This window comes from Atta cephalotes (assembly GCF_000143395.1).
Source record: "Atta cephalotes unplaced genomic scaffold scaffold00021, whole genome shotgun sequence".
NCBI lineage: Eukaryota > Metazoa > Arthropoda > Insecta > Hymenoptera > Formicidae > Atta > Atta cephalotes.
The window spans coordinates 4,603,125-4,620,014 of NW_012130085.1; the positions used below are offsets into that span (position 1 = coordinate 4,603,125).

General features: G+C 31.1%; 2 protein-coding genes across 2 annotated transcripts; one reads left to right on the forward strand and one right to left on the reverse strand.

Moving 5' to 3' along the window:
* Positions 1-5,576: 5,576 nt before the first annotated feature.
* On the forward strand, positions 5,577-7,614 carry LOC105619419 (26S protease regulatory subunit 7). The gene is made up of 6 exons (XM_012200939.1): positions 5,577-5,787; positions 5,865-5,902; positions 6,020-6,502; positions 6,597-6,761; positions 6,851-7,017; positions 7,082-7,614. The coding sequence occupies exons 1-6, from the start codon at positions 5,577-5,579 to the stop codon at positions 7,458-7,460; spliced, it is 1,443 nt and encodes a 480-aa protein (XP_012056329.1). The 3' UTR covers positions 7,461-7,614.
* A 43-nt stretch (positions 7,615-7,657) lies between these two features.
* Positions 7,658-15,915, reverse strand: LOC105619471 (cytochrome P450 302a1, mitochondrial). Its single transcript, XM_012200989.1, has 9 exons — positions 15,788-15,915; positions 15,496-15,674; positions 14,968-15,208; positions 14,642-14,817; positions 14,314-14,518; positions 8,546-8,696; positions 8,185-8,433; positions 7,856-8,080; positions 7,658-7,771 (listed from the first exon to the last, which is right to left on the reverse strand). Exons 1-9 carry the CDS (start codon positions 15,913-15,915, stop codon positions 7,658-7,660), a joined length of 1,668 nt encoding a protein of 555 aa, XP_012056379.1.
* Positions 15,916-16,890: the final 975 nt, after the last annotated feature.

Genomic DNA, 16,890 nt, shown 5'->3' on the forward strand with positions numbered 1-16,890 from the left:
TCGTTATTTGTTATTATACACACACACACACACACACACACACACACACACACACACACACCCACACATGTATATATAATTACATAATATAACATTATAATGCATAATACGTACATTTTATACGTATAGAAATATAAAAATTATAAAAATTATAAAAACTATAAAAATTATAAGTTCACAGACAGACAAGATTTATATTTCTTCATCACGTGTCATTACATCATTAATCTGAACATTTTTCTATTCTTGAACTTCTAATTCTATCTATCTCTTCTATCTATCTCTTATACTGTTCAAGTCTCTCTTATACTGCTCTACTTTTTAGAGTAGTATAATTTTGTAAATTTTCTTATTTAATTTTTTAAGTGTCGATGAAGAAAATGTTTTAGACTGAAAAAAAAAGATAGAAAAAAAGAAACATCGCGTTGAAACGCGCAAATGCACCTCAAATGAATTATAGTGAACGAATAAGGGGACAGGTGAAAGTGTTATACGCATATCTCGGTCTCTCTTTCGTTACTTTATATTCTTCCACACATCATCCGGGTCAAGGATCTTTTATGATCCGCATACAACACGACTTGGACAGTTCTGCACTTTCTTTGAAAAGTTCAATAGAATCGATTGTCACACGAGATGCAGAGGTGTAAGAGTGTAAATAAAAGAGAGGAAGAAAGAAAGAAAGAGGGGGAAGAATTAAGAAAAGAAAAAATGAATAAATGTAAAGAACGAGAAGAAACATAATAGAGATGTACAGCCATAGAAAAGTTGCAATATAAATATTTTTCTTTCAATGAATTTCGGAATTCAGTCTTGCTTGTAGATCGATTGAACATAAATAGATAAATCCATAAATAAGAATCAGAGTGTTTTTCAGCAAGAACATAATCAGATCCAGAGTAATACAGTAAATCAATACTTGTTGTTTACTTATGTTAAACAAGGATGAAATGATTCACTGTGCCAAGCAAGGAGCACAGACTCTTGCATAATGCATAAAATGAGGTATAAGAAAATCAACCAATCAAAGTCCTTCATTTCATAAGAAAATAAAGACTTTGATTGATTCTTATGTCCTACAGTGATCTCTGTTACACAACACACTTAATCGGGTTAGTAACAGCTGTAGTTATAAAATTGGCTAATCATAACTGTTTAGTCGGAAGAATGACTGTGATTGGCCAGTTTCATAACTACGGACATTAGGTCACCGTCCCATGAGCGAAAATTTACAATAGAATGGAACAGCGCAACCAATCACAACTATGTAGCCATTACTCTGTTTCCTTTTCTGCGATTGTGATTGGTCTCGCTGTTCCGTTCCGCTGTAAATTTCCGTTCATAGGACAGCGACCTTGTTAACCCAATTAAGGCTTAGAGCCACCGAACTATATATTCACTGGAATGTGCATCTCCGTTATAAAGTAGAAAATCGTGGCACCAACTTATCAGCGTCATTTTAATTTGATCAATATAAGAGTGAATCAAAAGCTTTCAGGTGCTTATGCGCATTTACATTTAATTCTTTAGTGAGACGTATATTTCAGTAGTCATCGTGTGAGGTTATATTTGAAAGATTATTTTGAAAGATTATAAAATCGCATGATTGTAAAATGTGCAAAGCATCAACATGAAATGCTGTGTGCCTGAGTGAGGGTAGAGAAGTAAAAAGGGCATTTCATTTCATGGGTAAGAATTTTTGTATTAAATGTATCAATTCTTGCGCATGTATTAACGATGTGGGATATGAAAAGTGTTATTAATGTTATTTTATTGAATGTACTAATAAAATTGAAGTGACATTATTTTTGTTTACCGTTTATATACCGTTCATATTGATTTCCATACATCGATAATATATTGATCGATACATTGATCGCAGCGCGCACGCGAACGCTTCTGATTCGCTCAAATATTGTCCCAACTAAAATAGCAGCTGATCAATTGTGGCCACAAATTTTCCTCGATGCCCATTCCAGTATATATATATATATATATACAGTTTGCTTAGAGCACATAGACATGGAGGGAGCATTGTGGTTCAGAATTGAGTCAAAGATGTGCATGAAAGAGAAAGATATGTAAGAAGATGCGTGTAAGAAAGACAGATATATATGTGGAACATTCGTTCTGTCTGTGCATGCTTTAAAATGCCGATAATAATTATATTATAACATAATATAAGGAGCTTTCCAGCAAGAGACACAAATTGATACAAGGATTATTCTGTCCTTGTTCAATAATCAATAAGAAACTCTCATACTATATTAAGGCGCTCCAAAATTTATTGCCTACGTCATGTCCACTATAAATTTTCAGTACTGGTAGTAAATTTTGGAACACAGCTTAACTATAGTGTCCGCAACGTTGGCACATGCGCATAAAGATTGAAAATTTCATGTAATTAACATTTCGCTCAAAAATAATAAGGTTTGTTCGCGTCGCAAGTTCCAACATGCTGCAACATGCTCCTACCACAGCTCTTACTCACTCTATCAAGCGCGTTGGAATGAGTAAGAACTATTGTAGGAACATATAATATTACAACATATATATGCGATGCGAACAAACTTATAGATATATAATTTCTATCGCGCGACAAAAGTTGAACTCAATCCAATTTTTGCTGCGCGGCGGAAGTAATATTATATCATTTCTAGAAGTTTTGCAAGGTGAGGCCGACTTCAGAATTATTGATTAGTGTGATAACTTCCGCTGTGCGACAAGTGTTGCCGCGTTCTGTGTGCTGGAGCTATAAAGGGTGGAGCGGATTCAACGGAAGTCACTATGTTTAGCGTGCCGTTGAAGTGGGAGACATAATAGGATCGTGATGGAACTATTGTACCGCACTAATATTATACATACACACACATGCACAAAAGCTATACATGACGGAATTAATCAGAAAAGAGAAACGCTATCCGCTATTTTGATTCTCTGTGATCATCCTATATTCTTTTCTTTTCTACTGTTTAAAGGCTCCACACAATAAAAGAAACAAGGAGCAGAGAACAGAGAATAAAAATTTTAATTTATCAGAAATCATGTATTATGGAATACATAGTTTCTAATAGGTTGAAATTCCTATTCTCTGTTCACTATTCCTTTTATTGTGCAGAATTCCTAATATTTCCACTTAAGCGGGGAGCACAAACTTTTGCAAACGCATAACACATCCATAAGAAATCCAACCAATCAGAGTTCTTTATTTCATGGAAAGGAAGGAAACGAAGGATTTTGATTGGTACATTTTCTCAATACGTGTTATGCATTTGTCCCCCATGTCTTGCCTACTCCATGAGATTGCCTCTGACAAGAAACTATTAAAAATCGACATCCTTATAAGCGTTCGCATCCTTGTGAATATTGAAGTAATTAAGAGTAACAAACTGATAATATACAATAGTATTAATTTTATGATTTATTAGTTTAGTAGATGTATTTATGCATTTATATATACCTCAATAATTCGATTTTTCTTTAAAACTGTGATTTCAGTGTTATCATCAGTTTGATTATCAAGAGATGATAACTGCATAGAAAAAATTATAATTTTTCTGCAATAAATAGAGGCTATTATAGCTTTATAGATATGCATATTTATTTATGGAAGATTTATGTAATAAAAAATTATAAATTTAATAATGTATGAGCCAAATATTTATGTTAATAATAGCAAATTTATATCAATTATCAATAATGTCAGCGTTCTTCAATTATCTCCGAATCCTTTTTATACCATCGAAAATTTGCCCAGGGTTGACGGTCTTTAACAATATCTTATCGGTGCCTACTCTATATACGTATACTCTATATACAACCTCTTTGTATATCGCAGGTTTTTATTCTGGAAGGTCATATGTAGCACGCTGTAACAACAATTTGTTATTATCGGTTTCTACGTGAGAAAAATTCTACGTGAGATGACACTTCCGGCGCAAAATACATTTTGCCGCAACTCGTTAAAGTTGAACCGAACGAACAGCAAGCAGTGATAAATATTGGTAAACAGTGGTAAATAGCAATAAATGTTGCAAAATAGGGAAAAAACGTACAATTTCGAGAAGCTTTCGATTAAAAAAATATAAAATATAAAGAATGGCATCAGATAAGATACGGAATATTTATAATTAATTATTTTTAAATATTAATAAATCGAACATGAAAGCAAATCATAACCTTAATCTGTCGATGATAATAAGAATGTAAATGTAATGATATACAGGGTAATACATGTAATGATATACAGGGTGGGTCCAAATTTTGGCCCCACCCTTCCTGAACGGATAGAGTGGACTAAACTGAAAAATCGAAAAGTCCTCTATTATTTTACAATGCTCGCAATAGTTAACAAGATATGTTTAAAGATAGCCGAATACGCATCCGCCCGAACTACTATTACCGAAATATGGCGTACAGCCCGATCGCACATTACGCGATATTGTCCATTTGGTGAAATGTTATGTGAGAAATCTCGAGAGATTGGTCTAATTTTTGTGAAAAAGTGAATAAGTGAACAAAAAATAGAAAAGCAAGAAAAATTTCTTTTTATTTATTGTATTTTAAACCTATTTTTTGAACATATATATAAATTTCTTTTATATCAATTTCTTTTATATCTTTCTCATAATATTTTCATAGATATATAATTACATAATATTTCTTTATACAAATATACATTTTTAAGTTAATTTAATATTTTTCCTAATTTTTTTATATTTTCTCTTTATTTTTCAATATATTTATAATTTATTTTGATTAATTTTCATAAAGTTTAAATTATTTTTATTGCAATATTAGATTTATTCGCGTCGCATGCTTTAATATACTCCAATATGTTTCTACAATAGCACTTCAATGAATTCGTTGGATTGCGATGTGAATAAATAGATAATGCTAATGAAATGCCCACATCCAGGCGTATAGCTCTTCATGTTGATGCTTTGCACATTTTACAGTCACGAGATATTATAATCTTTCAAAGTAATCTTTCAAATATATAAACGTAAGTGTGCACGAGCATCTGAAAGCTTCTGTTTCGCTTTTATATTGACCAAATTAAAATGGCGTTCCAAAATTTGACTCTGTCAACTCCGAATATCTGTTACCTTTATTCAACATTCGGTGACCAACGAAGATAAAATGATACTTGAGTTGATAGAGTTGAATTTTGGGCGCAACCCAGGAAAACAAGCATCGGGTGCACTTAGTTCTATAAGGGGTTCCGCACAATAAAAGGAAATAGAGAACAAAGAATAAGAATTTCAATCTGTCAGAAATTGTGTATTCCACAGTACATGATTTCTAATAGGTTGAAATTCTAGCGGAGCTACTCCCTAATAGTAATCTCATCGGTGACTAGGGATTAGTGCAAAAAGTGCAAGCAATGCAAACAGACTTAATTTGATCATTATTCATCTGCAACAGAGAGTCGACTATGTATCTTGAAATGAGATGAAAATTAAAAAGTGAACAAATTCACTAGAATATTCATAATTTAATTGGTTAATACTTAAGTAATCATTGCTCACTTTTGTAATTTTCATCTCATTTCAAAATATACACTCGAGCCCCAGATGTCGCTTCGGAAGATCTTTACTGATTTTGCTTGTAATCAGAAGGAATATAACCTCAAAGAAATTCTGGGAATTGACTTTGCTAACGAACGTCAAAAGCGTAGTGTGAGCAAGCAGAACGATTTAACAAGAGTGAACATGCCGGATCATCTAGGAGAAGATATGCGGAAGATGAAGAACGAGGAGGAGAAAGAAGAGAAGGAGATAAAATGTAAGCTGAATTTCGTGACTTTATTGTCGATCTTGTCATAATTTCTATTTTCTAAAGACTGTCTCCTGAATTTTCAGCACTAGATGAAGGCGACATCGCTTTGTTGAAGACTTATGTGAGTTATCGTTATATTATTGTTAAAAGAGAAATTTAAAATCAACATATAGAGATGAATGTTCATTTGCTATATGAATGTTTGTTTGGAATCCTTGTAAATTTTTGTTTTAATTAGGGCCAAGGACAATATACGAAAAGTATTAAGGCTGTTGAAGAGGATATCCAAACAATTATCAAGCGTGTGAATGAATTAACTGGGATCAAAGAATCTGATACTGGTCTGGCACCACCAGCTCTTTGGGATTTAGCGGCTGACAAACAAACTCTGCAAAATGAACAACCTCTGCAAGTGGCACGCTGTACCAAAATCATAAATGCAGATTCTGACGATCCAAAGTATATAATAAATGTGAAACAGTTTGCAAAGTTTGTAGTTGACTTGGCAGATTCTGTAGCACCAACAGATATAGAAGAAGGTATGAGAGTAGGAGTAGATCGCAACAAGTATCAAATTCATATTCCTCTGCCATCCAAAATTGATCCTACTGTGACAATGATGCAAGTAGAAGAAAAACCTGATGTTACCTATAGTGACGTTGGTGGCTGTAAAGAACAAATTGAGAAATTGAGAGAAGTCGTCGAAACACCACTATTACATGTTGGTTTATAATCATATTATTATATAATACAATCATACATTACATTTATTAACAAAGTATAACAAATATTAATGTAACGAATATTAATTATAGCCAGAAAAATTTGTCAATCTTGGTATTGAACCACCAAAAGGTGTTTTGTTATTTGGACCTCCAGGTACAGGAAAGACTTTATGTGCTAGAGCGGTAGCTAACAGAACAGATGCCTGTTTTATTCGTGTCATTGGTTCAGAATTAGTTCAGAAATATGTTGGTGAGGTATGTCAGATGTTGTGTAAAAAAAAGCTGTTATAGCAATTATAAGTAAGCAAGAATCTATATGAATAATGTATACAATTTTTTTGCAGGGTGCTAGAATGGTAAGAGAACTATTCGAAATGGCACGAAGTAAAAAGGCATGTTTGATCTTCTTCGATGAAATCGATGCCATTGGCGGTGCTCGTTTTGATGATGGTGCTGGTGGCGATAATGAAGTTCAACGTACTATGCTGGAGTTAATAAATCAATTAGATGGGTAAATTATCTCATATTTATGTTTATTCTTAAACAAACTGCCATCTAACTCAGTTTTTTTTCAGATTTGATCCGCGAGGCAATATAAAAGTTCTGATGGCGACAAATAGGCCAGATACGTTGGATCCTGCACTAATGCGACCGGGTCGTTTGGACAGAAAGATAGAATTTGGTTTGCCAGATCTTGAGGGACGCACGCATATTTTCAAGATTCACGCGCGTTCAATGAGTGTCGAGAGGGATATCAGGTTCGAATTGCTCGCTCGTTTGTGCCCTAACAGTACAGGGGCTGAAATACGATCGGTCTGTACCGAATCTGGTATGTTTGCAATCCGTGCACGACGTAAAGTTGCAACAGAGAAGGATTTTCTCGAGGCAGTTAACAAGGTCATCAAATCATATGCCAAATTCTCTGCAACACCAAAATACATGACCTACAATTAGAATTCATTCGCAAAACATTTAATTTTCGCATTCGATAAGTTATTATCAGCGCGTCATATAAATCTTATAATTATTTTTATTGCTGTATCTATTGAATTAATCAAGAAACAATTTTATTCTCAAATAGAATATAATAAATGTTGTTTTTTCTAATACAAGAAGTTCTCTGTTGTTACAGTCTCAATGACTTATTTCTTCTATGCATCTAAACTTTCAAATCTCAATTTAATAGGTCCGTCAGGTTTATTGATTAGTAATGAAACCGAATCAAGAGAGTCTCCACACCATGTAAATCGCAGGTTTCTGCAGATCTGGAAAGAATTTATTGAATTATTATATGATTGTGCATATATAATATGTTATGAAGAATGGTACATAATTCTTAAGGCATATACCCGGAGTAAAATAACTTGCAAATTTTGTTCAGCGAATCGTCTTGCAATGCACGATCGCGGACCATGACCGAAAGGCAATACAGTATATGGATTGATAAATTTTTCTTTCAGCTTGGTTACTTTGTCATTGTTATCACGTAACCATCTCTCTGGTCTGAATGAATTTGGTTCGTCGAAATACTCGGGAAGTCGACAAATCACTTGATTTTGTGTCACAACTACAGTCTGAAACGTTTCATTAAGATAGATTTTCTCTTAAAGATTTGTCTTTTATCTATCGTCACTATTTTTAAAAATAAACATTTTTTTAATAAACAAAAATACACTACTCCTTCGGGAATGTGATATCCGCTCAGAACTACATCAGTTTGCAAGATACGACCTATTCCTACAGAGAGAGGATTTAGCCTGAAAGTTTCTTTTATTACAGCTTTAGTGTATGTAGCATTCCTTAGGATTTCCGCCGTTATAGGAGACATAGGATCCGTTAACAAAGTTGTAGCCTCTAATCTCAATTTTTCTTGTACACTTGTATTTCTTGCAAGGTGATATAAGGCGAACGACATACTGTATGTCGTCTAAAATAATATAAAACTCGTGTATAAGTCAATTAAAAAGAAATCGGGCTAGGCTTATCAAAATTTGAATATTTATCTAATTTATAAGTTTATAAGTCTATTGAAAACTTACAGTATCCATGCCAGCGAGCAACATATCACATGCCATTCCCACGATATCTTTGATGTCTAAAGTCTCATTTTTTAAATATTCCTTGAGAAGAGACTGTTTCCGACATATGGATGCATCTTGATTTCTTTGAGTAACCATTTGCAACGCTATTCTGTGTGTATCCCCAAAAATTAGAATTGATAAATTATGAATAAAATATCAATAGAAATTTATATTATTATCACGATCCTTCCATAAATAATACAAAGATTTTTTTTGTGATTTTTTGTATAAAAATAAAAATAGACATTTACAAAAAAGAAAAGTTGAAATAATTTTGTTAATTATTTTATGGTTTGTTAAATCTAATTTAGATAAAATTTAGAGAAGTTCAGAGATATTTATGTATAAAAAATTTATTTAAACCAACAATTCTATGATATATCATTATTTTTATATGCTACAAAAATCTTACAATCAATTTTATTTCAATTTATCACTTTTTTTAGATAAGAATCAAATATATTTATAAATAAAAATTGCCTACATGAGTGGTTGTTCTTCTCTTTCTCTCTTTAGTGCAGAAGTCAAATATATACAAACTATTTCCAAATTAGTAGTACATACATACAGAAATCAAATATGTAAGTATGTGGGTGCGTTTCGAGTAACACATGAATGCATTTGTCATTCCTCGTTGTTTACCAAATAATAAAGAAAGATAAAACGATATATCATGCGTTTCATGTTCGGAATGCACCCACATACTTACGTATTTTCTGAAGTGGATTAATAAATCCAGAATCGAACCATTGTAATTATTAGAGTATATTCACACAAACTTACATACGTTTATGCGATTATGCAAGTTGTGTGGATATAAGCGAGGAGCACAGATTCTTGCATAATGCATAACACGTAATGCATAAGAAAATAAACCAATTAAAGTCCTCTGTTTCCTTCCTTTCCATGAAATAAAGAACTCTGATTGGTTGAATTTCTTATGTTTTATGTATTATGCGTTATGCATCAATGCAAACAATCAATGATTTTATGGAAGTTTGCGTCATTGTCATCTTTAATAAATATCTCGTCGGAAGGAATTCTCGTGGATAACCCTCGACATGTCACTTTAAAACAAAATTACAGTGGTGCAAATGTTTAAATGATCGTTTGATGTCTACGCAGAACCGTACGAAATTTCTCAAAATTTTCTTCAAAAATGAGCACACCTGAGTTTTTTCCAACTTCATTGATAAGTACATACAAGGTATACAAGTATGAAATGACGATTTTTTCCCAAAAAAAAAACACGTTAAATTCGGAAGAATGATAAAAAGAGATTTATTCAAAGTATGCTCCAAAGTATGCTAGTTACACATTTTTCCCATCTTTCGGGCAATTTGTGGATACCACGCCAGTAAAAATCTTCCCCTTTTGCCGCCATTCATCGAACCATTTTTTCACATCTTCGTACGAACCAAAGCGCTGCTCAGCAAGTGCGTGACCCATCGATGCAAACAAGTAATAATCGGAAGGAGTCAAGTCTGGTGAGTAAGTCGCATGGGGTAGAACTTCTCAACTGAGTGCTTCCGAACTGATTTTGTATGTGATGGAGCATTGTCATAGAGAAAAATGACCTTGTGTTGCCTCTTTTGGTATTCTGGTCGTTTTTTAAGCAGCGAACGGTTCAAATCGATCAATTGTTGTTGATAGCGTTTGGTATTAACCGTTTCGCTTCAATAGCTCATAATAGACCACATCCTTCTGGTCCCACCAAACACAGAGCATCGTCTTCCTGCCAAAGCGATTCGGTCTTGCGGTCAATGTGGATGGTGCGCCTGGGTCTATCCATGATTTTTTGCGCTTGGAATTCTCAAAAAATTCCACTTTTCATCCCCAGTAATACGATGCAAGAATGACTTTCTTCTATATCGTTCGAGCAAAATTTCACATATGCTTTTGCGCCTCTCCGTCTCTCATTCAATTCATGTGGCACCCATCTGCCGACTTTCTGAATCTTTCCCATCTCTCGTAGGCGATTGGAAACAGCTTGTTGACTAACGCTCAATTGCTCTGCGAGTTGTTTTTGTGTTTGTGAATCATCTTTATCCAGCAATGCTTGCAATTCCACGTCTTCATATTTTTTGGGCGGTTTTCCGTGTTCCTTGTCTGCAACATCGAAATCTCCAATTTTGAAACGCTGAAACCATCGTTCACACGTTTTTTGCGATGGAGCATGTTCACCATAAGCTTCTCCAAGTAATCGGAATGATTCTGCAGCAGTTTTCTTCAAATGAAAACAAAAAATTAATACTATCCGCGAATGCTCCTTATTTGGTACAAATTTCGTCATATTAAACACAGCAACACAATACTATGCAAACACTTTTCAATCAAATCACTTTGCGCGTTTGATACTTGTTGATGGTACAATAAAATGGCGTATAATATTAAATCTTTGTACTTCACATTGCATTAATGTTCCATCTGTTTCTCAAATCGTCATTTCATATTTGTACACCTGGTAGATACATTCAATTATTTGTGAGTTTTATATATATATATATATATATATATATATATATATATTATTTATTGTTTATTAATATGTTAGGTCTGTCTTAATTATTCCTAAGAACTATGCGAAAAAGAATTCAGTTTCGAACTCGGTACATAAACTCGATAGTAATTGTTATTTAAAAACAACATATTCGTTATTAATACATACATAATTTGATTGAAGTAATCATTATATTGAAACAACTGATTCGACATCGTTACTCGATTCACGATATTCTGAAAATCAATGCTTGGGATTTTGGAATTGCATACATCGACTATGTTTAGTAGAATGTTTATTTTGCAATGTTGAAAGTTTTCTTCACGCTGATTGGATACTTTCAGATCCAGAAGAATGGTCCTATCTCTGCAGACAATCATAAAATGGCAAAACTTGTTGTGTTTTGCTGCAAGCAGCATCGTTTTTTGTATTGTGAAAAAAATTAATCATAAGATTAATATTTATATTTGATTAAAAAATATCTACAAATATTTATCGCGTTTAGAATATACAATTTATTCTTCTATGGCAAAGGGGGGTCACAATAAGGGATTTCAGGAAAAAATATGATATCACTGTGAGATTTGTCATAACAAAATAATTTTAAAAAATTAAAAAAAAGTGTTGCAATCTTTTAGACTCTGTGACTATACAAATTAGTATCAAATACAAAACATATTAAAAAATAAAATAACTTAAGTGATCCGCATTTGGCAACTTCATATCTCTCCAATTTTTTTGTGTGTTCGATTTGATTACGTTTATATATTTAATATCAAATTTATGTGCGCACATGTTTTTGGATACAAAATTGATATTAAATATTGGTTACAATTCAGTTATTATATTGCACATTGTAAAAAGCAATGAAAACAATATTTTTTTATAATTATTCTTTAATCCTTTTTAAATAATTGAAGTTTTAATATATATATATATATGTATATATGTAAATAAATCTTTTATAAGTAACTATAATAAAAGAATAACGTTAATAATACATAATAATTCTAATGTCAAAAACTTCAAGCTCTTTTAATATAATTTATTATATGCTTCAAATGATATTATTCAATGTATAATAAAACTTTTTAAATCGAATACGAACATTAATCTTATGATTAATTTTTTTTTCAATACGAAACGAATGTATGCGATTTTAGAGTATTGATTTTTCAGAATCGAGTAAAGCCCTGAACACAAGGGAGGCGATAACTTCGAAAGCGATAGTGACAGCAGAGAGAAACTTCAGAGGAATTCAGCATTCGTTGCATATGTTAATACACACAGAATAAAACAATAGCAATAAATTTCCGACAAGTTATTTCTGTATGATTTTATCGGAATTATTTCTATACTATTTCTATCGCTGTTGCTTTGCTTTATGTCTTCGGTGCCTAAAAGTAAGGAACCGAAATAACAAAACTAGGAGGAACAACTGAGAAGGAGAGAAGGAGTAAGAAAGAGATCAAAGATCGAAAAATATCTTCGAAAGCGATTTTGTGTCGATCTGCTTATTCAAATCTTTTAGATATTAAATTATTTATTTGAGCAAAAACATCTAGCTTAAATTTCATCTAGCCTGTATTCCGTTGATATATTATTTTTGTTCTTAAAAACCTTACTATTATTTAAATTAAATTTTTAATAATGTACTTTTCCTTTTTGTGCATTTAATAATTAATTATATTCTGTTTTACTGCAGAAAACTCTGTCCTAATATATGTCATTGGTAGATTTTAATAATTTTAAAAGTTCTACTGATTCTATTATATTTTAAAAGTTCTACTGATTCTATTATATTTATATATATAAAATCAGTGACTTGCTTAAATTATTAATGCTAATGCAAAAAATAATGTTACTGCAAACTTTAAATTTTGCATTATTTATGAAATGATCGAATATTTTATCCAATGATTCGAGGGCATGACAATTAATATTTTATGTTTTATATATATCTATATGAATGAAAAATTCATAATTGTATATAATAAAATATAAAAAAAAATTATAAACGAGTAAAATAAATGTATATTTCATAGTATCTTTAATTTTACAATATAAAGATGGAACATTTCGACTTCAATCATCTTCAACCATTATAAAAATTCAATCCATATAAACGCATTATAAAATAATATAAAATTAATATTAGATTTAAAAGGTTTTTTAATTCTACAATGAACAAGGACATATAATGCACAAGAACATTAACAATAATAATGTTGAGACTAACAAATACATAACTATCCTGTAACTGTGATAAATAAAGAAAAATATCGTGGATAAATATCTTAATAAATTAAAAGCATAAAAAATAGAGCTATTTTATCGACAGACAATAACATTATATATAAAGTGTATTACTGTGATTGTAACATTTCTTATATGGAACAAAGACAAAATTAAAATGAAGATTAAACAAAATATATCAGAACATTAGAATGGATTTATCCAAACATTCGATCATCTCTGAACAATGGAGTTTAATCATAAATTTGAACCGAAATATTACAAAAGATTAATCTCGGAAGTTTTATACATTAAAGAAAACAGTCTTTTAAGAAAAGATACGGAACTGTTGGATAAATCATATATTTTGATATTATTGAAAAATTAAAAAAAAAGTCACATAAATATACATATCTTTAAAATATATATATATCTATAAAAAATATATATATATCAAATATATATATCTTTGTCTATTATGAAATAAATTCATTTAAAAAGAATACATACATATATAATTAATTCAACATCTAATTTTGACCGTCAAATGGTGCTTCTCGTAGTTTAGGTGACTCACATAAAACGATCTTATTTCCAATTATAGAAAATTATTGTTATAGAAAAATTATTATAGAATATATATATATATATATATATATATATATATTCTATATATATATATTCCATATTATAGAAAATTATTGTTTGTAAAAATTGCAATGCGCTTTGCGTGATTTAATATCATATAATGTTTTTTTAGATTCTTTATATAGTAAGTGTTTATATGGATTAAATTTTTATGATGTCTTTATGAAATCTGAAGATGACTGAGTAAGCCGAAACGTCCTATCTCTTATATTGTAAAATTAAAGACACTGTTAAATATATATCTATTTTGCTTTGTAAGCCTTTTCTTATATTTTATTGTTTTTATATATATATATATATGTACATACGAGCGGTTATTTCTTGATCATAATTATGTACTCACTTTTCCATATAATTCTGCGCCTTACGCAATTTTCGATATAATGGTGTTTCAAAAAATCGCCAAAACATTGGGCCGTTATCTAATTTTAACATTACACTATTTGTCATAAGAGCTGCTTCGATTAGCTTTGAACTTCTGGAATGTGGATGTTTTTCTTCTTCCGATAAACTTCCCATTTTTACATCAAAAGTCACGAGGCAAATCACTGAAAATTTATACTGATGACATTTATATATAAAACACTCATTTTATTAATATTACGAATATTTTTTGCTAAAATTATTAACGCTAGTGAATGGAATAATTTATCCAGATGAAAAGATATTACGTTCAAGAAAAAGATGTGAGAATAAAGGTAAGAAATCGTTTGATTTTTCGCGGGAGCAAAGCTGCACGAACTCTTGAACAACTGCGTCAGTATCCTCCAGATAATCGACAACATTGCGTGGTTTGCTAAGGACCTTCTGAAATTCGCGACGCAGCCTCCACCATTCTATGCCATTTCTAAATAATGAATAAAATATTAAATTCCTAGTAATTTTTGCGTTTTTTAAATTCTATTGTTACTGGGCTATGAAATATTTTACCGATTTTTACAAATATCGTAATATATCATAGTATGATGTATCGAAATTTTGTAAAAACAATTCTTACGTAGGTAAAAGACCTCCACTATTATAGACATTACTTCTGTCTTTTCGATATTTGAGAAGAGCCAAATGCGATCTTCTCTTAGGATGCAGACCCGTCTCAGCTTTGAAAATTTCTGCGATATCTTCCGGTCGGAATACCCATACGACTGGCTGACCTGGTATTATTTCCTCACGCACCAGAGGACCATAACGTTTCAATTTCAATAAGCCATTCGTGTGCAGCTTTGTAAAATTGTATTCACCTATACCATTAACATTTTTGATAAGATTAATCTATTGATATTTAAGAGATAAATGACTAAATGAGCAAATATTGCATTTGGGAATATGCAAAAATGTAGCAGCAAAGTTGTATGTAGAATCAGAATCTATTTCTATAGCTTAATGGTAAAAAGGAAAATACAGAAAGTGAATTAAAAAACATAAAAACTATTAAAATGAATTAAAAAACATAAAACAAAAAATATTAAATTTGCAGTAATAATAAATGTTTTTAATTAATAATCGAAATACTACATATTATTCTTACCGATGAAAGGCACATATTTGTACAGCGTTCCAATAACGGGTAAGGCTCTTGGCCCTGGAATGTTTTCGAAAGGCTTGGGTTTGGTACTGTCAATCTGATACGGATTATTCGAGCACGATCGAGCACATAATTTCTTTATCATTCCTTTTTTTCCACATAGTTTCACTCGTGCGTACATTATAAATTTTACACGTATATATATATATATATATATATACTTCGTATTGAAGTTTTATCGTCAAATTACAGACTTTTGTTTTTATAAGAGACCTCCTATAAGTGTAAACAGTACACCAGAGAAACAGGTTTTAGAATCTGTGCAGACCGCTTGAGCTCTCGATCGATTTTGAACCTCGCGTTCTCCCTGTTCTCCGCCTTTCTTACCAGCCATTCGATATTCTCGTTCTGAAACGTTAGCATAAATTCGATCTGTTAGGCAGATAAAGTCCAGACATCGCGCGCACGTTCTATAGTATTATTTTTAAGGAAACATGAGCACAAGCTGATGAATGTCATTGATTATTAATGCGACTGTTCTAGCCAATGCAGCATATCTTCCTGACATAATTATTTCTTTGTTTATATATTATTTGTCTAAACGTAGTGTCTATTCTCTCATAAAGTCACTAATGTGTAGAAAAAAATACTGATGATTTTGTAGTATGATTTCAAATTATGAAAGAAAAAAAGGGAAATAAAATGAACATTCAATAAAATGTACAATTAAAAAAAAATTCTTGGATCTGGAATATCATTGTAAAAAAAAATAATAAAAAACAGTTTATAATGTGGATCTAAATATTAATTTTCCTACTAAATATTTCACAATCTCGTATTAAGGACATCTTTGAGAAAAAAATTTAAAATTTAAATATAAAACCATCGTATATTACAAATAAATGACTTCAGAGATAATTTATATAAAAAAATAAAAGTTCGGCATTAATAATCAGAGAAAAATTATCAAATGTTTCCATTTTAGAGGGAAGCTCTCCCACTCTTAATACTATCCTCTCTCCCACTCCTGAAACTCCTTGCAAAACATATATTAGTTCTCAAGTTTGTTAAAAATTAAAAATTCTCTCCTTCAATTTCCGTCAAGATAGTTTTACCATCATTTAATCTATTTCACTATTTAGAATAAATTATATTTCTGGATTAAAATACATTTGCAGATAACAACGTTTATAACTCAACGTTTTTGACTCAATGTTACAGATTTGATGGTTAAAATTAAACACATTGTGACGATTGTTGACTATTGTATTTATCAAATTTAGGACTTCTGTGTTATAGACTAATGTATGAATCTGAAATGAAATTATAATTTCAAGATATAATAATTCACAAACAGTAATCTAACGAGATTTTGAGAAGTTTAAAAGAAGAAAAACA

Excerpts from the sequence above, each read along its gene's own strand:
- LOC105619471 (XM_012200989.1), bottom strand. The coding sequence starts at position 15,915 with ATGCTAACGTTTCAGAACGAGAATATCGAATGGCTGGTAAGAAAGGCG. Across the intron at positions 15,209-15,495 it reads CAAATATGTGCCTTTCATCG|GTGAATACAATTTTACAAAG; the intron begins GTAAGAATAATA and ends TTAATGGTATAG. Across the intron at positions 14,519-14,641 it reads CTCACATCTTTTTCTTGAAC|TGATTTGCCTCGTGACTTTT; the intron begins GTAATATCTTTT and ends ATAAATTTTCAG.
- LOC105619419 (XM_012200939.1), top strand. The coding sequence starts at position 5,577 with ATGTCGCTTCGGAAGATCTTTACTGATTTTGCTTGTAATCAGAAGGAA. Across the intron at positions 6,762-6,850 it reads TTCAGAAATATGTTGGTGAG|GGTGCTAGAATGGTAAGAGA; the intron begins GTATGTCAGATG and ends ATTTTTTTGCAG. Across the intron at positions 7,018-7,081 it reads TTAATAAATCAATTAGATGG|ATTTGATCCGCGAGGCAATA; the intron begins GTAAATTATCTC and ends GTTTTTTTTCAG.